Raw genomic sequence first — 22,823 nt, 5'->3', positions numbered from 1 at the left:
TTCCTTAGTTTTAATACTAAGTGTGACCCTAAGCGCCTTAACCTTTCCTCATAGGGAAAGTGTTCCAACCCCTTTATCATTCGAGTTGCCCTTTTCTGCACTTTTTCCAAAGCTATAATATCCTTTTTAAGGTGTGGTGACCAGAATTGCACACAGCATTCCAAATTAGGTCGCACCATTGATTTATATAGGGGTTTTTTGATATTGGCTTATCTGTTTTCAATACCCTTCCTAATAATCCCCAGCATAGCATTTGCCTTCTTTATTGCAGTCATTACCTTCTCATATAGGATTGTTAGAAAGATCTGCTGTTCAACATTGATAGTTTTGCAGTCCCAATCAGGCTGGAAGTTTACTGAGCCCCTGGTAGGATGCCATAAATAGCAGGTGTACCACGGACAGTTTGGTGGTCGCATTGTGCAAAGGTGCTGTAAGGTGACTGGAACATGGTACATTCTGAATCAATGCATAACAATAAAATGTTCACACATATTGTGCCGCCAAATGAATATCTTTATGACTGTTTTTTTTAAAATATCTGTATCTTAGTATCTCTGCTAATGATTGCTGAATGACATGGCAGTGCCTTTCTCTGCAGGTTCTTGTTCTTTGCAAATCCATGCATTTTTACTCATCCCCCCCACAAACAATAACAACAACGTGCACAACAGACAGAATCACTATGTTCTTGCATGTTTGGTACAGAAACACTGAATATACATGGCATGAAATTGGCCCTGGGGTAGTGGGGTTTGAGCCAATTCTGGACTGTTTTTCAGCCATGTGAAAAGCCATTAAGATCTTAAAATAGCTATGTCCTGATAAAACACTGCACTGAAATCAGTGCTATTTCTGTGCACAGACAACAAAAGGAGCTACACAGAAGCTAGGCTTTTAGTTCAGGTTGCCTTTGACATTTAACTATGTTTAACTGGAGCTCTTCTATAAGCTCACACTGTCACACTCACGAAGCCATTCCTCTAGGTGTGATGCTATAATGGCTTGCACCTATGAGCCGCTCCTCTCAGATCTGAATCTCAGTTTTAATAAAGGTAGGGAAAATGAATAGGTTTACTGGCAAATTGTGGACAATTTTGAATGCCTGTGTGGTTTATAGGCATCTTACTCCTCTGAGTAAAACAAGAACATTTACATGACTGATAAACCTTTATAATGCGCACATTCTTGGAAGAAGTATAGATGTGTTATGCTTACTGTTTCCTTAGCCAGCTTCAGAGCTACATACCACTGAACTGATGAACTGCATAATTTACAAAGTTCTTTCTAGTGTGCTGGAAATCACTGTTCAGAATTTGTGTAGATTATCCCTGCATATCTAAGGGTTTGTCCCAGGGTTAATAGATAAATCCATGCTATGGTGCAATTTTGGGTTTTGCAAATTTTAGGGAAATGTGCAGAACATCTTGATTTTAAATAAAAGTTAATCATTACATCTATGCATGTAATTTGGGTGGCATTTTGGGTCGCTGTGGTGGCCCACAAGGGAAGATGGCAGAGGTGACAGTGACCAGGAGGAGTCAGCAGGAGTGGGTGGAGGTGAGCCAGTAATGGTGGGGCAGGGGAAATCTTAGAGGGACCAAACCAAAGTTAGCAGTGGAGGAGCTAAAGCTGGCAAAGGTGAAGCTGGTGGCAAAGGGAGAAGTAGACAATTGGGGATTTTTCCTCACACACAAGTCTTTGTGGGTCCCTTTTGTAACCTTTGGAGCTGCGGTGGCTCAAGTGGTTAAGACGCTGAACAGCAGGCTGTGGAAGGTCAGTAGTTCAGCAGTTTGAGACCCGGGTGCCGCAAGACGGAGTGAACTCCCGTCTCAAGCTCCAGCTCCTGCCAACCTAGCAGTTCGAAAGCAAGAAATTGCAAGTAGATAAATCGGTACTACTTTGGTGGGAAGGTAACAGCATTCCGTGTGCCTTGGTGTTTAGTCATGCCGGCCACATGACCACGGAAATGTCTTTGGACAGCGCTGGCTCTTCAGCCTTGAAACGGAGATGAGCACCGCAACCCTAGAGTCGGATTCGACTGGCTTTCGAGCAAGGGAACCTTTACCTTTACCTTTGTAACCTTTATTGCCTAAGACCCAAAATGCTGCAAAAATGTACTGGCGGCTATTCTGTAAATAAGGTCATACCTGTTCATGTAACTCTCTTCAGTAACTATCTGACATCTTTTTTTCATCATATCAAACTTCATGCTCCAAGCTTGTGCTATGCAAATATGTTATGGCAAAAGATTCCTACAGATATATTCATAGGAACAAAATGTGTTTCTCCTCCTAGACCAAAATGCTGGAGGAAAGCAAAGGAACTGGGGTAGGGAATAAACCTTCATGATATTCCCTTTTCAAAACAAAATACAACCAGAGGGCTGTGACAGAAAGGGTCAGTGGCACACTGAAAAGTCAGACTATTGTAGAATACAGTTAAAAGATAATGCAGTTGGCATCAGTGTTCTATTGCATGGATTGTCAAGATAACACCATCTTGTTCTATTTGACATTTGTTTGTTTTGCCCTGTTCAAGATTTACAAATGCCTTGTTTTGGCAGAAATAGCAAAAAAACCCAACACCCCAAGTTAATGAATTAATTATTCAGGCAGGTGTTTTACTTTCAAGGACTCGGGTTAAAAAAGATTAATGGAATATGCAAACAAGGAGAGATAAACTTTGGCCCCGGTCACACAGACTGGATATCGCAGGGGGGGGGGCATGGTTAATTGCCCCGGCACAGTTTGATGTGCGATTATGCGATCAGACGCACCACGGGTCCTTCCTTCGGCACCGGCAGGTAAATGAGGGACCGGAGAGGAATGCTGCGCACCGGCGCGATCACACCACGGGCGTCTGGAGACAGCCCGGGGCAAACGTTTACTAGTACCTTGGAGGTACTAGCTTTTTAAGGTGCATTGTCGGCAGTAAGCCACGGGTGCACTTCACTTCCCAGATGTTGGGGTGTGATCGCACCCAGATAATCCACCCACCATCAATGCCTCTCCTGCGGCAACTTTGCCATGTGACCGGGGCCTTTGTTATATCCCATCCTTTGCTTCTCTGTGTACTGTTGCATCCATCATTTTCCCACTGGTCCAGCTAATTTCCAATATCAGAACCTAGCCATGATAAAATAAGCTTGAAATGGCGGTGCAGTAAAGCAGGGGAAAGCAGAGTCAGTTCTGGAGATTCTATCAAATGTGGTAAGCTTCCTGGTTTGAACTGAATATCCCCATTTTGAGTTTGCTTCTCCCTTTAAATGAATTCACCTCACCAGAGATCTGTTTGAGGTAGCCCACAAACCAAAAACAAACACAGTCTCAAAAACAACATTACTGATATTAAAACAAACAAGCATAAAAACCACAGCATGCATCCAAAAATGATAGCCATCAGGCTAGAAGCAGATCATAACAACTTTTTAAAATAGAGTTAAATCAAAAGCTTATTTTGGCCAAGCATATGCTGCCTTATTTGCTTCTGGTAAATCTCTGTGTGAGACAGTGGGCTGGCTCTAGCAGCACAAGGGAAAGCCATCCAATGATCCATAGCTGGCGGGTCAATAAGTGATTGTATTGTATTTCATGTCCTCCTCAGAGAGGAGGCTACCAGAGGGTGTGCTGAGTTCACCCTCCACCTCACTCAGATTGAGGGTGGAAGGGACTGAATCTTCACCATGGTCTAATTCCTCCTGTCAAGACTCTCCTGCCCTCTTCTATCCTCTGAGCTAGCTCTGTGAAGACAGGAGTAGCCACAATGATGTTCTCCTCAGCTCTGAGCTGGAGGAATTTATATAGCTCTCTCTTCACAGTCCCTGCAAGTCTCTCCCCCTTTCTCTGATCTGTGGGAACCAGCCAATCCCATGTGTTGCCTCCTATCCCTGGGAAAGAGCTGGGAATAGTCTGTGTTCCCTTGTGGCCAGCTTTGCTCTGGCCTCTTCCATTGGTGTGACCCCATTAGGCTGTCATTGGGCCACAGAGACATGACTTTGATTTCTGGCCTGATAGGGCTTGAAGCCATTGTGTTGCCTGCTTGCCACCTGCTTCTTGCTCTCTGAGAAGGCCTGAGCCCACAGCCATAATAAGGAGCTGTGCCCCATCCTGCTGCTCCACCTTTGCAGTGGTTCTGGACTTATGTCAGAGTACCTGTCTTGCTCTGAATCCAGATACTCAGTGGTGATTAACAAACAGGAACCTATGGCATCCCATCGCACAAATCAACTGTATTATCCTTCTGAACTGCCTTGTGAAAATGGGCCTAACTGGTATTAGACTGCTTTTGGTCTTTTTGGAAGGCAGATTTCAAAAAGTGGTTCTAGGAAACTTTTGCCCAGCACTTGGCCATGGCTCTGTTGGGTCACCACAAGGCTCCAATGTGTAATCCCATGGTATTTGTTATCAACATGAAAGTCTTGGGGGAGATCTTTCCATTAAGATCTTGGGAAGGTGTGGATGAACTTAACTGGAGTCTGCAAAGAACTTAAAGAGGATAAATAGAATGAAATTAAATCCAAACAAATTAGTGTGTGAAGGCAAGGGGGGAGTTTATCCAGAAGTATGTATTCAACCTGCATTGGGTTGGGGTTGTCCTGCCCCCCTTGAAGAAGCATGCCCACTGTTGAGGGTCTGCTCCTGAATGCAACACTGATCCTGGATTCCCCTGTGTGCAGTATTTCAATTTGGTATGACCTTTCTGTATAAGGCAGATCTCGGGGCCAAAGTCACATGGGCATTGGTATCCAACCAGACTACTATAACACAATCTGCAGAGTGTTGCCTTTGAAGATAGTTTGTATGCTTCAACTGCTCCAGATTATAGACATCATAGTCTTCTGGTGGTCAAACACCTAAATCTTCTGTTTATACAGGGCTCAGTTAAAAATCTATATATCTGATTCCCAACAGTTCTCTATGTGCGGATACTTATTTCCACAGATGGGGGGCATCCCCTCCCCCAACAGGCTTTTCTACAGACTCAGGGGACTTTGTGGGTCTGCAGAAAAATTAAAAAAAGAAAAGAAAAACCTCACACCTCTTGTAGAGGGTTGAAACCCCCCAATACCTTTTGGAATGGCCACCACAGGGATCTACTCCAGGCCCCACTGCATCAACAGTGAGAGATATGCTGGCTGATATTTGGGGTGGGGGCAGGAAGCAAAAGCAGACCTGGAGCTGGGATTGGGGAGGATTCCTCCTGCAGTATGAATGGCTAAATAGCAGGAGGTTTGGGTTAAAAAGGCAGGGGGAGCAGGCAAAACACTTTCCAGGCCTATTTTGGAGCCAGGCCTGGGACTAGGATTGTCCACTCCATGTTGGGAAATTCCTGAAGATCCTGTGGTGAAGTCTGAGAAGTGCAGAGTTTGGGGAGGGGAGAGTTCACAGCTGGATATAATGCCACAGAGTCCACCCATTTTCTCCAGGGGGACATATCTCTGTTGTCTGGAGTTCAGTTGTCATTCTGGGTGATCTCCAGGTTCCACCTGGAGGCTGGCAAGCCTAGGCCTAGCAGCACCCTCTGGGTGACTTGAGACCACCTGACTTGCATGACTCATCTAGGCCTGACTGTTTGCTTCTGTTCAACAGCAGCCACCCTATGAAAGTCAGTGGAGTATAATGGTCAGAGCTTCAGAGGTGGGTTTGCGAGACCCAGATTTAGAGCCCCGTCTTGTTGTGGAAGCTCACTGGGTGATTTTTGGACCAGTCACATACTTTCAGCCTAACCTATCTCATAGGGTTGTTGTGTGGATAAAAAGGAGGAGAGAATAATATAAACTGCTTTGGTCCCCACTGTGGAGAAAGACCATAGTTTTCCTCAGTAGAGGCTGCAGGGGGAAAGGAGATGGAAAGCTGAAGACAGAGGGGCAGATAAACGTAGGTTGGCTGTTTGATGGGAAGGACATAGGGATGCCAACTCCAGGTTGGGAAATTCCTGGATATTTGAGGGATGGAGCCTGGGGATGGTGGGGATTGAGGCAGGGAGGGACTTCAGATAGATATAATGCCACGCAGTCCACTCTCCAAAGCAGTCATTTCCTCCAGGGCAACTAATGTTACCAACCTCCAAGTGAGGGCTGGAGATCTCCTAGAATTACAACTGCTCCAGATGACAGAGCTTGGTTTCCCCAGAGAAAATAGCTGCTTTGAAGGGTGAAGTTTATGATATTATACCCTGCTGAGGTAACTTCCAAGCTCAAACCTCATCCTCCCAAGGCTCCATGCTCAAAATCTCCAGGAATTTCCCAACATGGAGCTGGCAACCCTAAGAGGTACTGATCTCTGTATTTGGGCAATCCATTGTGATTCCTGGAGAGCAGCTGCTGCCACTGCTGCTGTGGGGGGGAGTAGGTGGGAGGCCAGGACAGTGATAGGGTTGAAAGAGTGATGGGGTGGGGGCAGAAAGGAAGAAACAGGCATGAAGGGGGGGTGGAGAGAGGGAGAGAAAAAAAGGGGTGGCAGGAAGGAGAAAAAGTGTGAGAGAAGTAGGGGGAGAGAGGAAGAAGCACAGGTGGGGGGAATGGGATAGCCACTCCCGCGAGTTTCTTGTGAGTCCCCACTTGTCTTTCCTAGATTGTGGAATTTTAATGTTGATCTGTACTACCATATTTATCAATACTATTCTCTGGCTATGCTATTCTGAAATCAGTAAACTGATCTGTATTTATTGAACATTAAGAGCTTAGTGTGGAATTTTACCACTACTGCTTTTATGAGGATTTTTTTACTGTTGCTTTTATTGGGGAAGTTTATGGCTAATATTGAAAATTAACTTTTTACAGTCAGCTGCTTTACATTTATTTGTAACTTTGTGCTGTTTTATGGTGGGTCTGTATTATTTTTGTATTTTTACTATCACGTTATATGGGACTGTAACTGTAGACTGCCTTGGTCTGAAAGGGAGCACAGTATAAAAAATATGAAATAATAAAGAAATAAAAGAAACAAACAACCCATCCACATGAACAATAAGGATGAGTGGACTGAGACTACTGACAATGACAACACATGGAAATCAAAAGAAATTAAAAATACAAAATTTTCATGTATCCCTAGTTAGTCCACCTTGTTTCCATGCTCAGTTTTCTTTATAAGCAGGTGCACCCCACATGCTTTGCTTATGAGTGGGCAGGGGTCATTTGGGGGGGACGCGGGGGGACGCCATCCCCCCGGGTGAGGTGCGGGAGGGCAGGGCCTGGAGCTCCCTGCTGGTGCCCGCTAGAGGTCGCCGCCGGCTGTGGGGAGGACACACTTCCGGTGATGTCAGGGGGTGTGGCATATGCTAATGAGTTATGCTAATGAGTCCCCTAGCTCTTTTTCTACGAAATGACCCCTGTGAGTGGGTATACTCTTGCATATGGCTGTGACTGTAGTGGCTTTTTTCCTGCAAGATCTGCCACTGGAGCAGAGTTTATGGAATGAGACTTCCTCATTTCCCCCTCCTGCTGAGGGCCCCCAATATTGTTCCTGGGAGTCAGAAGACATGCATACACTTGTATAGAGGGCAAAGTGGGGACCTGCAAGGGAGTTGACAGAAATCACGCCTCCTTCCAACAATGGAAGTGCTGTTTTGTCATCAGAAATGGGTAGCAAAGACAGATGTTTGGCTCTGACCTGGATGGCTCAGGCTGGCCAGTCTCATCAGATCCCAGAAGCTAAGCGGGGTCAGGCTTGGTCAGTACTTGAATAGGAGGCCACCAAGGAAGTTCATGGTTGCTATGCAGAAGCAGGCAATGGTAAACTGCCTTTGTTTGTCTCTTGCCTTGAAAACCCTATGGGGCCACCAAAAGTCAGCTGTGATCTGACAGCACTTTCCACCACCCAAAGATGTATAAGAGCTCCAGTAACCTGAATCAGTGGCTCTTTCTTGCATAGAGAGATTCTCTGATCTTTCATCATGTCACATGAGTCAGATGACCCCCACCCCTCACTATCGCTGAACCCTGAACTTGGTAGGCATTTTGCCACCTTGGAATGTACCCCCTTGGACAGCAAGGGCCTCAGACACCTGAGTGGGGGAGGAGGTTACGTCACCACCCTCACCTGCACTCCTTCTGGCCAGTCAGTCTTCTCTCTCTCTGGGCGTGACTCTCTCCCAGTTCCAGGTCATCATCCTCTGCTCTTTCTGCTGTTCCACCTTTTATTATTTCCCTGTGCCACCCGACTTCCATTGTGCTCCTCCTCCTGTGGCTCCACCCCCCTTTTTAGCTGGATACGTTGAGCTCTGGGTGTGGCCCCGGTTCCGGTTGCCTCGCCAGGGTAAGGGCTGGGTCCTGGCAGGCAGTGGTGTTTGGGCCCTGGGACCCTGGGCCATGGGTGTGCCTTCACGCCAAGCCATTGGCCTGGCACAGCTCCCTTCCTCCTGGCCGAGACTTCCTTGTTTGCTGGAGTAGATGGGTGGAGGGGCGACGATGCTTCGGCAAGGCCAGCCTTGCTCAGCAGTGTCTCCACGACCTTCTCCAGCTTCCAGGTGGGTGATGTGGGGCTCAGGCCTGGGGTCTTGGGTGATGTGAGGTCCCGGCTGCTGGTGGTGGGGGGGTCGAGGATGGCCCGTTGCCGGGACACAGCATTAATCCCTCTCACATATGCAAGTGTGAATATTTGTTCTTTTTCTGTTATGGGTGAAAACTCTATACATGGATGGACTATACATGCATAGACAATTCACAGGTTCGGGTGAACAAATGGAAGACAGGGAACATAAGTGGTCCACTGGAAAGAAGGTTGGGAGGACACCAATGACCTTGTACTTAAATGACTAAAAATGCCGAACTTCTGCCTTTGCATTTGTTCTATATTCTGGAGAGAAGAGTGCAAGAAAGTCAAATGCTATTTGTAAGTCTCTTAAAAATATCATGGGCCTTGGTCTCTTTTTTTCTCCTCTCCCTTAGTCAGTTGGAGAGGGACAGACAAGGAAAACTGTCTGATGATCTAGCGTCCTTGTCCTAAAACTTCTCATTATTATAGAGTGGAAGCTAAGCTAGGACGCTGCTATGTGCTCATCTATCCTTAGTGAGGACTGTGCTTGATTCTCGCAAGAAGTTTGAAGCCTCTGTTGTGGCTCCAGCTTTCTCCCTTCCAAGGAGAACAATGGAACAAATGCAAAAAGGTGAGATCTGGGAGTACGTTCCGTTAGTTTTATATTTATACTCCACTTTCCCCCATGGAGACTCAAAGCAGCTTACAACACTGTTCTCCTGTCCTCCATTTTATCCTCGCAGCACCCTGTAAGGTAGGTTAAAGTGAGAGACAATGAGTTGGCCAAACCCAAGAATACCCAGCAAGTTTCCATGGCAGAGTGGGAATTCAAACCCAGGCCTTCCAGATGCTAGACCAGCACTCTTACCACTACAAAGAAGAAGAATAATTGGATTTATACCCTGCCCTTCGCTCAGAGATTCAGAGCAGCTTACAATCACCTTCCCTTCCTTTCCTCACAACAGACACCCTGTGAGGTAGATGCGGTTGAGAGAGCTCTGAGAGAACTGTGACAGACCCAAGGTCACCCAGCTGGCTTCATGTTAAGGAGGAGTGGGAATCAAACCTGGTTCTCCAGATTCGAGTCCACCACTCTTAACCACTACACCAAACTGGTTCTAGCATCCTCACCTCAACAAGGAATCTTTCAATGTGTCAGCCATACCCACTTTACACAATGGGCCCCATCAACCTCTGACCTTATACAACTGAAGTCAAGAGGTCACCCAGCTGGCTTCATGTTAAGGAGGAGTGGGAATCAAACCTGGTTCTCCAGATTCGAGTCCACCACTCTTAACCACTACACCAAACTGGTTCTAGCATCCTCACCTCAACAAGGAATCTTTCAATGTGTCAGAGATGGAAAGGGCTTTGTTCTACAACAGTATCCTCCAGGAAAGGAAGACCATCATACAGAAGAGTGGGTAGCTCAATCCATCCATACAATGGGCCCCATCAACCTCTCACCTTATACAACTGAAGTCAAGAAAGGGGAAATTTTGCAAAAATTTAGGCAATGTAAAATCAAAATGACTATATTCTTTAACAGATGTGAAATACCTTATGCTCTTATGAAATCTTATGGAAGCAGCTTTCAGCTTTGTCAGTGACCTTCTCTTCTCCCTTAGTGATTTAGAGAGGGAAAGACAAGAGGAACTATCTGCCCAAGGTCCAGGTCATAGGTGCACTGTCCTAGCTAGCATGACAAGCTGGTTGCTGCTTATCGTGTATGTGATATGTTGAACTCCATCCAGCAACGACATCGAAGGCCAAGAGGAGGCCCTGAATTGTACATTCCTGAAAATTCACACATACAAATGCCAAGAAGCAACCCACTCCCATAAGTTTTATACCTCTAGGAAACTGAAAATAAATGAGACGTTTGGGAACAAATCAGCCAGTATCATTATGCCCCTGTGTAAACCGATGGTGCAACCTCATTCGGAATACTGTGTGCAATTCTGGTCACCACACCTTAAAAAGGATATTATAGCTTTGGAAAAAGTGCAGAAAAGGGCAACTAGAATGATAAAAGGATTGGAACACTTTCCCTGTGAAGAAAGGTTAAAGCGCTTGGGGCTCTTTAGCTTGGAAAAACAATGGCTGAGGGGTGACATGATCGAGGTTTATAAGATTATGCATGGGAAAGAGCAGGTAGAGAAAGAGGTACTTTTGTCCCTTTCTTACCATACAAGAACTCTTGGGCAATGAAATTGCTGAGCGATCAGGTTAGAACAGATACAAGGATGTACTTCTTCACCCAAAGAGTGATTAACACATGGAATTCACTGCCACAGGAGGTGGTGGCAGATACAAGCATGGACAGCTTCAAGAGGGAATCAGATAAACATATGGAGCAGAGGTCCATCGGTGGCTATTAGCCACAAGGTATAGATAGGGACTCTGGGGCAAGTGATGCTCTGTATTCTTGGTGCTGGGGGGGGGGTCAACAGTGGGAGGGCTTCTAGAGTCCTGGCCCCACTGATGGACCTCCTGATGGCCTTTTTGGCCACTGTGTGACAGAGTGTTGGACTGGATTGGCCAATGGCCTGATCCAACATTGGCTTCTCTTATGTTCTTATGAGATTAAAAATCAAACATTGCTAACAAAAAATATTCAGAGTAGTACAGTATATAACCGTTATGAGCAGTGACACAGACTCACATGGTATCACCTCCAAAGTAAGTCTGGGCGGTTGGATGGTAAAAAAATGAAACTTGTTTTTAATATAGTTATACTGAATCCATACTTCAAAAAATTAATGACTTTCAGAAATAATCATGGAAAGTTATTTGTCCTCTGTGATCTGCTGCCTGCCATTCTTGAGGTGCCCAAAGCTACCTCTTGCTTTTTCTGCCACTGAGAATTTTAGTTATTTATAAGACAGGTAGGAACCTTCCCTCCTGTCTGTCTGATATCTGGTAGGGAAGATTCCTGCAGTGAGGAATATAGTCCCTAAGCATTTCATTCCAATTGGATGAAGACTAAAAAGTTGGAAGCAGATATGTGCTCCTCTTTGATTTTTTCATATTGCACTGCAAATGTGTTTGTGCTATGATAATGATCAGAAGAATACTGGGGAAGTAAATGCACTGGCCAACCTGGGTAAAACAGAAGGTTGGCACATGCTATTGTGTCTGAAGGGAATTGCTTGGTGGTTATTGGGGTTCACTGGGCCGGTGCATAGGACTTTGTTTTGTTTCTTTCCTTTTTGTTATTACTTTCAAAACAGGCCATTTCATTATTGGGTTGTTTCATTATTCTTTTTAAGGCATTGCTTTGTTTTTATTGTTCTATTTTATTATTATTTCCCACTGGTTTCAATGGAAACCCCTCCCCCCTTCTATCAGGTCTCTACCTTAATGGTTTTCTATCCAAACTGGACAGAAACCAGGGGAATAGTAGTATTCCCCAAGGATACCCTCGCTGCCCACCTGCAGGCAGATAGAATAAAGTCCCCATCCTTTGAGGCAATAGAAGGCAATGTTTAAGATTAAAGTCTATGAGAGAATTGATAGGAAAGATTCCAGACAGTATCATAAACAGCTCTGCAACCACTTAGTTTGAAAAGCAGTTGCACAAGGGAGAGGAAGACTGGAAAGGAAAGGGCATTTGGTGGCCAAAGAAGGATAAGGCTTCTTTGCAGGAAGGCAATAGGAAAAGTATTTTGAGTTAGGTTGCAGTCACACACACCAGAAAAACAGGGGGGAAGCGAGGTTATTTCTTCCAGAGGAATTTGACCCACAGTTGCATGACCACGCCTCCCTTTGAAGGTGTGGGTGCAGTCCATCAGTGCGTCATCAAATGCAACTGTGGGTGAGGGGGGGTTTTTGTGCTGTTTTTTCCCCATGCACTTAACTAAGGGATTGATGAATCACACCTCCACACTGAGGGCTATGGAGTTTGTGATCATGCACATACTGCGAAGGGGGGGAAACAATGGCACAAAGTCGGGATGGCCTGATCAGACTATCCCGATGCCATGAGAGCACGCTGCAGTGATCAGACATGGGAAAGTCCGTCCGTGGCCCATCGCAACCTGTTAACTACTGGATTTCCCCCGGTGTCTTTTAACTCTGCTTCTGCAGTGGAGCAGAACGGGTTGCAGACAGCTGCAGGCACTTCCCAGATGTTGTCTGATTGCGCTCTTTAAATCCACCCGGCATTTGTACCTATGTCAGGTCTAACATTTCTGTTAGACTTTCTGTTGACCTCATGGTGAGATAGAATAACGAGTGGGTATTTTTAACTACCAATGCATCCGGTAAGATTGAATTGTGTTTTAAGTGGATAATTGTGTAATTTTTACTGCACTTGTGTGCCTAAACTGTTTTAATGTGTTATATTTTACTGCACTGTCGTGCCGTGTAAACCGCCCTGAGCCCGCATGCGGGGAGGGCGGGGTATAAATGCAATAAAATAAATTAATAAAGAATAAATAACTTTGCATATGATCACAGCCTTAGATGTGTTTGGATGAGGAATAAGGTTGGAGAGCAGCATGCAACTGCAGACTGCATGGGGAAATTTGGCATATTAGGGCAGGCTTTGGGAGGAGAGAGGAAGTTAAAGTGCCACCCCATATCTTTCAGGAGTTGAACACATCACACTTGTACATAATCCTAGTAGCTACAGCTTACAGTCAACCAAGAAAGACCAGAACCTTTCTCCCCCTCTCCCTAAGGAACACTGTGCTTTCCCTGTGTGGCCTCATTAGAAAATGCTGCCTGCCTTGTAAAAATGAAACAAATAAAGGCAGAGACTGTGATAATGAAAGAAAGCAGAAATCATGTCCCCCACAATTACTATTTATTAATTTCAATTTATATCCCGCCTTGCCGGTGCAGCACTGGCTCAAGGCGCTTACACAGTTAAAATGCAATAGAACCAATAAATACAGTAAAAATTCACAATTAAAAGACTGTTCAGATGAGTAATTTGTTTTGTTTTCATCTTGAATGAATGAATGAATGATAGCATTTACTGCTTATAGCCAAAGACCATTACAATCAATCAACAAGAAGATAAACCCTTAAAAAGAACATAAGAACGTAAGAGAAGCCATGTTGGATCAGGCCAGTGGCCCATCCAGTTCAGCACTCTGTATCACACAATGGCCAAAGCCCAGGTGCCATCAGGAGGTCCACCAGTGTGGCCAGAACTCCAGAAGCCCTCCCACTGCAGCCCCCCAAGCACCAAGAATGCACAGCATCACTGCCCCAGACATTGTGTTCCATCTATACGTTCTGGTTAATAGCCACTGATGGACCTCTGCTCCATATTCTTATCCAATCCCTTCTTGAAGCTGTCTATGCTTGTAGCCGCCACCACTTCCTGTGGCAGGGAATTCCATGTGTTAATTACTCTTTGGGTCAAGAAATACTTCCTTTTATCTGTTCTAAGCCTACTGCTCATTAAGTTCATCGAGTGCCCACAAGCTGAATCATAAATTACATCTTCAAAATAACCAAATCTAAAAGTACTTATCACATTAAAACATTTCACTCTTCAGACCAGAGCGTCTGCTCGTATTTTCTGTGGCTGCCAAGACAAACAGTGACACTGTACGAAACGAGCAAGTCAGGAATTTGTTTCATTTTCATATTAATTGCAGCAATGATGAAACATCCCGTTTTTGTAATTATTATCATTAGTAATGAAAGAAATGCAACTGTCTACTACTCTCCACAGGGGAAGGCCTAGTGTTCCTTGTATTATTTGGTTGCTGGAGTCCTCTCAGCTGCTACTTTCAGAGGGTAGCTGTGTTGGTCTGCAGTAGAACAGTGAGATGAAAGTCCAGTAGCACCTTAGAGACCAATGAGTTTTTTTGAAGGGGGATTTAAGCTTTCAAGAGTCACAGCTCTGACGGAGGGAGCTTTGCTGCTTGAAGGATTATATCCAAAAAAATCTTGTTTGTCGCTAAGGTCTCTTAGGTGCTACTGGACTCGAAGCTGGCCTTTCACCTGCTGGCTCCCCGGGGTTATTTATGGAAAGAGAAAACTTCCACATGTAGTCTGGATTTGCTGTATGAATGGCAAGATGGGAAAGAAAATGTGGGCAGGCTTGAAACTTGTTTAGTGCTGTTAAGAGAAATCTTCGGCATGTGGAGCAGCCAAAACATGGGAACTGAGTCTTCCCCAGCAGTGTTTCTGGTCAGGGAAAGGTGCAGAGAGGAAGGCATAAGCCCCCCCCCCCCATGTCCCGGCTGAACACCTGAAGCTGCCTTATACTGAGTCAGGCCCTTGGTCCATCAAAGTCAGTACTGTTTGTTCCAACTGGCAGCAGCTCACCAGGGTCTTGGGCAGAAGAGATGCCAGGGGTTGAACCAGAGACCATTTGCCTGCCAAGAAGATGCTCTGCCACTGAGCCACAGACCTTCCCAGCTCAATCGTGCGGTCCTTAATTTTTAAACACAGTCCCTGCAATTGCCGAGAGTCTACAAGAAGACAGAGTCTTTTAAAAATGTAAAGTCTAGTTTGGCCCTTGGGCTGTACGCAAAGCAACCAAGCAGAAAAGGGGGTGAGGATTTGCAAGGCATAATATACAAGGCCCAGTCAGAATGTAATAAGAGTCTTAAAGTGGAATGCAGGAGGTGCTGCATCTCTATAAGTATATATATGCTTACTTAGGCACAAGCCTCAGTATGCTTAATGGGCCTTGCCCCCAGGTAAAGGATTTCAGCCTAAATTAAATTAGATTATATGCAAAAAGATCTCGTGTTGCACCAAAATATGCCTGGACAATGGAGCAATGGTTGTTCTTCCTTTGACCATACACAAAGCTCATGGTAATTTAAATATGCCTCTAGTGATTATTGGATTACACAAATTTCTTCTAAAACAGAGTAGAAGCAGAGTCAAATTGAATATCTACTGGAATTTCTAACACCTCCATATGGAACTTTGCTTTTGCGAGGGCAGTATGCCCTCCAGTCACTATGGTGTTTTCCACATGAGCGATGGTTATGTGGTTTCCTGTGGCAGCTGTGGCTTCCACATGGCAGGTTTCCTCGCATTTTCCCTGCCCCAGGCCCTTCATAGTGGCCAAGCCCTTTCTTTGAGTCACAAGGCACCTTTTTTTAAAGCACCAATTGATATATTACAACATTATGACAGTTGGTCTACCCACAATGAAAGGGACTAGACACTTAATATTTTTTTCCCCAATGGAAGCTGGGGGTTTAGAGAAGCTGGTGGATAATGTTATAATGATACAATGATACATCAGTTGCTAGTTTAAAAAAGAAAAGCCCTCTGGTTGCAGGAGGGAATGTCCAATGCAGAGGACTGGGGGTCTAGGAAATGGTGCTGATGTGGGTGGGAGAAGATCTGTTTCCTAGCCAAATGGGAGTCCTTTGGCTTTGCTGTGATCTTTTCCAAAACATGACAGCAAAGCAGGTTTCGGAAAGATCAGGAAAAGTGGAAAGGCAGGGAAAATCTGGTCAGTGCACAGAAGCACCGTGATGCTGTGGGGAAGTGGAGAAAAAACCTGCTTCGCAATAGCATCCAAGCTGGATCAAACAATCCGCACACAAGTGGTATCGAAAGACGTGTGCATGCATTCAGAAGCTTATACCCAGGATAAAACTTGTTGGTCTTAAAAGTACCACTGGAGTCAAACTTTGTTCTACAAGTGAACTAAGTAAGAGACAGGTTCAAATAACTTCTGGGATTCACATTTCAAGGTAGAACAGCTATAGTGAGTTCTCTGTGCTAGTATCCCTAGGTGCAACTTGAAATCTGTTTTGCATGATCTAACCTCTCCTACTTAAAATACCTAGTAAAACACACCATTGTTACCTTTTTTTAATTGGCTGTACAGTTGCTGGTGGTCTCAAAGTTCAAGAAAAACAGAACAGGAAAATACCATTATTTCCTGTTGTCCAATATAGACTCATTTCCTTGATGGCTTTTAGCCTTCCTTAAAGGTAAGGTAAAGGTTCCCTTGCTCGAAAGCCAGTCGAATCTGACTCTAGAGTAGCGGTGCTCATCTCCGTTTCAAAGCCGAAGAGCCAGTGCTGTCCGAAGACATTTCCGTGGTCATGTGGCCGGCATGACTAAACACCAAGGCGCACGGAACGCTGTTACCTTCCCACTGAAGCGGTACCTATTTATCTACTTGCAATTTCTTGCTTTCAAACTGCTAGGTTGGCAAGAGCTGGAACTAGAGACGGGAGCTCACTCCGTCATGCGGCACACTCGGGTCTCGAACTGCTGAACTACCGACCTTCCACAGCCTGCAGTTCAGCATCTTAACCACTTGAGCTCCTAGCCTTCCTTAGGACAGGATAAAGTCAAACTGCACTTAATCAAACCTCTTTTTTCCTGGTAATACTATTTACTATTATGCTTGCCTGCAGAAGACATTTTTTTAAAAAAAGTCCAACTTGTGATTTATTTCCTATGATTGAATTGAGTCTAAGTGTTGGGAGGGGACAGAGAGAATCTTTGTCTCTGTTACTATGGCAGCCCTGGTCCACATGGATCCCACAGACCTGGGAATCAGCATTCTTGGGGTCAATGTGACTGCTGAGAGTAGGAGAGTTCCATGAGCATCAGCACCTGCCACTGATAGAATTGCGGGATACAATCCATGTTACAGATTCTATATTTAAATCGATATAATATAGAATCCAAAAGATATTATTTCCCCCCCAGCTCATGTTTCACACCTAAAATAATTGTTATTAGAATTTGCCTTATATGATTTTGTCTGTGTGGTCCTGTGGGATCCAAATCCTGTTTGAAGAGACATTTGATATTCGTACTGAATGCCTCCCAGATCATTTGGATAAGTATGAGGGTACTGCACTGTGGAGCCAAATGTCCCAAAAAGTCCCCACAACAAGTTTTGTAACACCTTTAATTTACAGATTACATGGGCACTGTTACATCTCTTACACTTGGGAAGCAGAGGTACCTAAGAGATCTGGGAATTCAGGAGAATGTGACTGCTACTGAAAAGTATTAACAAGCCTTCCTCCAGGCTCCAGCACAGGGCTTTGAAAGACCAGGCCTGCTGATTAGCTGTGACTTCACAACTCTATGTGGGTGGAAAGAGGGAGATGACGCAAGGTGGGTGAAAATGCTGTCTTTTCTGATTTGTACGCTGCTATCAGGAATGTAGTGCGACAGCTGAAATAAAACTAGTCTAAAGGAAACAAGCCTCAAAATGCCCTAACTACACAGGTTGTCCCTGAGTCAGGTGGAGAGGCATTTTTGGAAGTTCGAAGCTAGACAAATAGCACCCCCTGAGACCATTTCAGGTTGGGACAATGGCTGGGGAAAGGCCCAAGTCCCCTCTCTTCATGAGCAGTGGTCCCGATTCAGATTGGTCCTATGCACATCTGAGAGTTGGGAAATTTTGTATCAAGCTTTCCTGGGGAGACATTCCTAGGGAAAATGGTAATGCGTATTTAGGCCCTTAGAGAGGCAAGTAAAATACCCTTTAACAATTGGGGATCCTTCCCTGCATTTGCATTGTGGCATTTTGGCATCCATATTCATATAATGTGGGGTGCAGAACCATGTACTGAGAGAATGTGACATGCCTGTCTCTAGTGTGAACAACAGGTATGGGGATTAATGGCTGAGGAAGGCAATAGTCCCTGAGAAGGTGGTGCTACTTGCATGGCCGTGATACAATTGGAAGAAAAATATTTGCAAGATTCCTTCATAGGGATTAGTTTTTTTAATTTTTTTCCCCTTAAACTGAAAGCTAAGGAGTTAGAGGGGAAGTTTGAACATGCTGTCAAAGGAGTCTTCGGAGTCCTTCTACATAACTCCCAGGAGTACGATCACGACATTTTATTGTATCAAACACTCTAGCTTAAATGTACCCTAGACACCAAAGGACAGCTCCTCCCTACTTAAAGTTGCTCAGCTGCATAGACTTGTGAAAAACCTGGGAAAGTCTTGTAGATAATGTTACAGTGTGATACACAATGATACAGTGTGATACACAATGATACAGTGTGATACACACAATGAATGATGCAGTCATGCCCCTGTCCATTTTGACCTCACAAATATAGTTACAGTTTTTGTTACAAAAATTACATTCAGGAAGGATTTACAGCTTATCTTATTATTGGCATTCAGGGAGAGAGATATTACAGAAAGTGTCTAATTACCATTAAAGGGCATTTGAGCAATCTAAATTTAGCAATTTAGCCTATATTAATGTGTCATATAACAAGATGAATAAAAATAGATGATACTTGGAATTAACTTGGAATGATTGCCAGGTGTCACATTCCCAAGTGAATGCTGCTGTTCAGCCACACACATAGAACACACATGAAAAATGAATATTTGCGTTAAGAAAGAGCTATAGGGGAAAAACACTGTGATGTGGTTTTTCAGAGAATGAACATTTTTCTGCACTCTCTTTTAGCCATTTTGCCACTACTTTCAAGTAATATAAAATATATCAAATGTAGGAGTTCTCAGTGCGTTGCACTGGGCCCAGCAACAGACCAATTGGAAAAGCAAGGTTAACCCTCCATGCCGCATATAAATAAACAATTCAGACAGATAAGAGTCTACTCTAAAGGAGACTACTTAAGCAAAAAATGCTCATTGTCAGTTGTGGGAAGAAGCTGACTTTCCATACTTCTCAGCTTGTTCAAATGCTTCCAATATGCACTCTTATGAACATAAAACGTTAACACCTAGCGCTGATGCCATATTTAAATGAATGGTTGCTTCTAGCTAGTTGAAGAAAATCAGTACAGCAAACACTGTGCTGAGGGCAGGTACTAGCCAAGTTCAGTTCTGGTACATGACCAGGTAACTTCGGGAAAGCTGCTTTGAGGGAAATTAATTCAGTCCATGCCTTCTTCCTTCATCCCTCCACACCCCTCCCTTCTCTTTCTGAATATTAGCTAAAACTGCTTCGATATGTCATGTACCTGGTCCCGTATGTTGATCCGGCGATGTATGCATATAAAGACCATAATGCACAACCCCATTACGTTCCTACAATTTTCTTATCCTTGTGGTTGGTGAAAGCACATATCATTTATAAGACCATCCTAGGAAATGTCACCCTTCCCCCATTCCATGATTGCCTTTGAGTTCAGCCATGATTGCCTTTGAGTTCAGCCATCCTGTCACCCTTCCCCCATTCCATGATTGCCTCTGTTAACCTTTTGAGTTCAGCCATTGTAGTCTGATCCTAGTCATCCAGCCACCTCAACATATTGATTTTGTCACTAGGTTTCATTCCCTTCATCTTATTTTTATCTACCACCATCAACACTCCCAGCCTTCCCCCCCCCAAACAGATTATCCCTCCTGATTCATCCTAACCCCATTTACATGCTGTTCCCATGGGATCTTCTGTTCAAACACTATTTCAAAACCAATTTATTACTCACTTTCCACTTTTCCAGCCTTTTCTCACTAAAGGCCATTCATTAGATCAAACATCTAATGAATGGCCTTTAGTATCTTCCTGTGTTAGCCATTTGTTTGGGCTGATATTGTATGTTGGCGCATCTGTGCATCAGGAAGCCCCTGGTTAGATGTCTCTTCTGTTCATGAAGTGGATTTAAGTAATCTTCTTTCAAATCCTTCACCTGTAGATTATCGCTCTGGCCTACCATACATGTCTGTTGTAAGGATTCCAAGACGAATGTGTGTGAAGTGCTCTGACCCAAAGTACTCTATACATGCCAGGTGTTATCATTTCCCCTTCTCTCTATTTCTGCACACTCATTTCTTTTATTTTTGTCAGATTTTTAAAAAAGTTTGTTTCATCATATAAAAACACAGAGAGTTGTATCCAAAGAACTTCCACTGAAATTCTTTATGTGACATAGAACCCCCCTCTTTTTGTGTCATATATTTCCAAAGATGACAAACTCAGTCTTACTGACGATGACAAGCCACCCGAGAACATTTACTGCTGCTGCAGCTTGCCACACACACACACACTTAGGCTATGAGCAAGTCACCTTCTCGGCACCTATTTCTCCCAGTGAGTTTTTTGTCAGAGGTCTGTGAGTTCTCCCTCACACCAGAGGCCAACTACAACCTTTATCCTTCAGTTGTGGCTTTTCTTTCTGCCTGCCACCAACTCATGTGTCCTGAAAAGCTCTCTGCTCCTTTCTCTTTTTTTTCTCCTTCAAATTTAGTATCTGTCCCCCACCAGTAAAGTTAGCCAGTCACTTTTCTCCCTGTAATCCTTCTCCCATCTAATTTCTCTTAGTTTGTACTGTACTGTTCCCCTAGTTAGTTTAACTCTCTGGGCTATTTGGTTTTGTACCTCTCTGTGGTAACTTTGTAGATCCCTCCCTTTGTTTTGAAAGTCATTTTCTCAAACCCTGAAAATCTGGGTTGATTTAATGTCTCCTGAGCACATTTAAATCAAGACTCCTTTGCCTGTCTGTATGCATTTTCATCTTTAGGCAATTTTGGACATATTTATACCTAGTTGGTTGCTTGTGTTTATTTTGGAAATATTATTTCTCTGGGTCCCTTTCCTTCAAGGGAAATAAAGTTATTGACTCCAGAGTGGCATTTTTTTAAAAAAAGTACAGGCAAGAGAATGGTATTTTGTATGCTATTTTCCCCAATGCAAAGTATTAAAGGACATAACTGACTGCAGCCTGCAATTTGATTCACTTCACAGAAGACTTATAATGAACAGGCATGGATCTGTTGATTGCTACAGGAAAATAGCAAAGATTCAGAGACATACTCCAAGAAGAAATACATTCATAGGCAAGCTTTTTGATTGCCCTGCAGCTCTCAAACCTGATCAAGGATTCCTAGACGACATCATGTGCTACTTGCAATATATAATTAGCAATTAACTGTATAACAATGAAGAGAATCAGGAATATAAACATGCAGATTGGAAATAGGGAAGTGCTAATTTTAAAATAATGAGATACAGATAGAAGCAAATTCAGTTTGATATTGGACCTAATCTTGTCATTCCTCAGGCACCCTCAGAAGTGCATGCCCTTGCCAGTCAAGGACACAGGTATCTCCTTACCTGGGATGGATGTCCACCAGCAGCACAAGGGTCTGCATAGTTATCACGTCAATCCTTTTACAGTGAAAGCGTGCCACCTTCAGCACTTTTAGATATGTGAAACACAAGACAATGAGGGAAAGGACGAAGCTGAGGGAATGAAATACCCCCGTGAAAATCATAAACTGTGTCCTGTCCTCCAGTCTCTTGTTGTACAGGGTGCAGGAAGCATAAAGATGATGGAAACCCACCCAAGAAAGAGAAGTTGCCACTATAGGGAAGGACACAGAATGCAACCACGTGTAGCTGAGTATGAGAGCGGCATCTTTGTAGCGCATCTTGGAATGGTAGTTCAGAGGAAACACCACTGCGATCCACCTGTCTATGCTGAGAGCTGCCATGCTGAGCATGGAGTTGGTGGTCAAGAAAGTCTCCAGGAAACCCACCATATGGCAGAGCTGTTCTCCTCCCGGAGGATTCTTGTAAATGATCCCGGCCAGGGTCAAGGGCATGTTCAAAACAGTCATCAACAAGTTGCAGAAGGTCAGGTTGAGGATAAACAATCCTGGGACTTGCTTGCGGATATCTGTGCTGTACAAAAAGCAGATCAGCACCAGCACGTTGGACAGCAACGAGACAAGGATGAGCACCACGATTAAGAAAGCCAGGATCACTTCCCAAATGTTCATGGTGCCTCCATTCACAGGAGGAATATTTCCAAAACTGTTCCCAGCTGGCATCCAGAAAGCATGGTGTGAGGCACTCTCACACCCTCCTCCTCCTCCCCAGCCTGCTCACACTCCTGCATGCCCTCAGTATTTTTAGGAGAGCTGCAGTTTTTTTCCTCCCCTCCTGCTGCTGCTTCTTTCCACGTCAACGCTTTTTAGAGACATGCACAAAAGCACTGGGAATGCCCATCAAACTATGAGAAAGGTTTCGTTTTTTAAAAAAAATCACCAGAACTGAGCCACGATCTCCTTCTAAAGAAAGCAGCATATTCTGAAAAGCCGCTCTCCTGAGATCTCTAATTATTGGTCCTAAAGCTTCCCAGCAATTCAACCAGTGCATTTATGCTCTTTACCTCTCTTCCTCTCTGTGTGTGTGGGTGGGTGTCTCTCTCCCTCTCTCTCTCCCTCTTGCTCTCCTTCTCTCTCCCCCTCCCACTTACACGCTTCCAGGCTGACTCTAACCTGCTTTTATGATCACAGATAAATCCCCCATTAATGGATTAAAGCATGCTCACTGCTCATGATTTACTAACATGATTAGATCTGACTCTCCCTCCTCACTTTAATTTTACACATGCACACACACAAGCACACAGAGACACACTGACATCTCACTAAAATCAGGGAATCATA

General features: G+C 44.3%; 1 protein-coding gene across 1 annotated transcript in view; it reads right to left on the bottom strand.

Moving 5' to 3' along the window:
• The window catches only part of GPR26 (G protein-coupled receptor 26), a 39,576-nt gene extending 17,374 nt beyond the window's left edge, over positions 1-22,202 (bottom strand). Inside the window, exon 1 of the mRNA XM_015407151.1 lies at positions 21,484-22,202. Within this exon, the coding sequence (XP_015262637.1) occupies positions 21,484-22,202 (719 nt within the window). The remainder of the gene's footprint in view (positions 1-21,483) is intronic.
• Between the last annotated feature and the right edge of the window lie 621 nt (positions 22,203-22,823).

The sequence above is a fragment of the Gekko japonicus genome, unplaced genomic scaffold (genome assembly GCF_001447785.1).
Source record: "Gekko japonicus isolate JY-2015 unplaced genomic scaffold, Gekko_japonicus_V1.1 scaffold2387, whole genome shotgun sequence".
Taxonomy (NCBI): Eukaryota; Metazoa; Chordata; class Lepidosauria; order Squamata; family Gekkonidae; genus Gekko; species Gekko japonicus.
The sequence above is the reverse complement of the archived record's forward strand: the minus strand, read 5'-3'. Positions and strand labels throughout refer to the sequence as shown.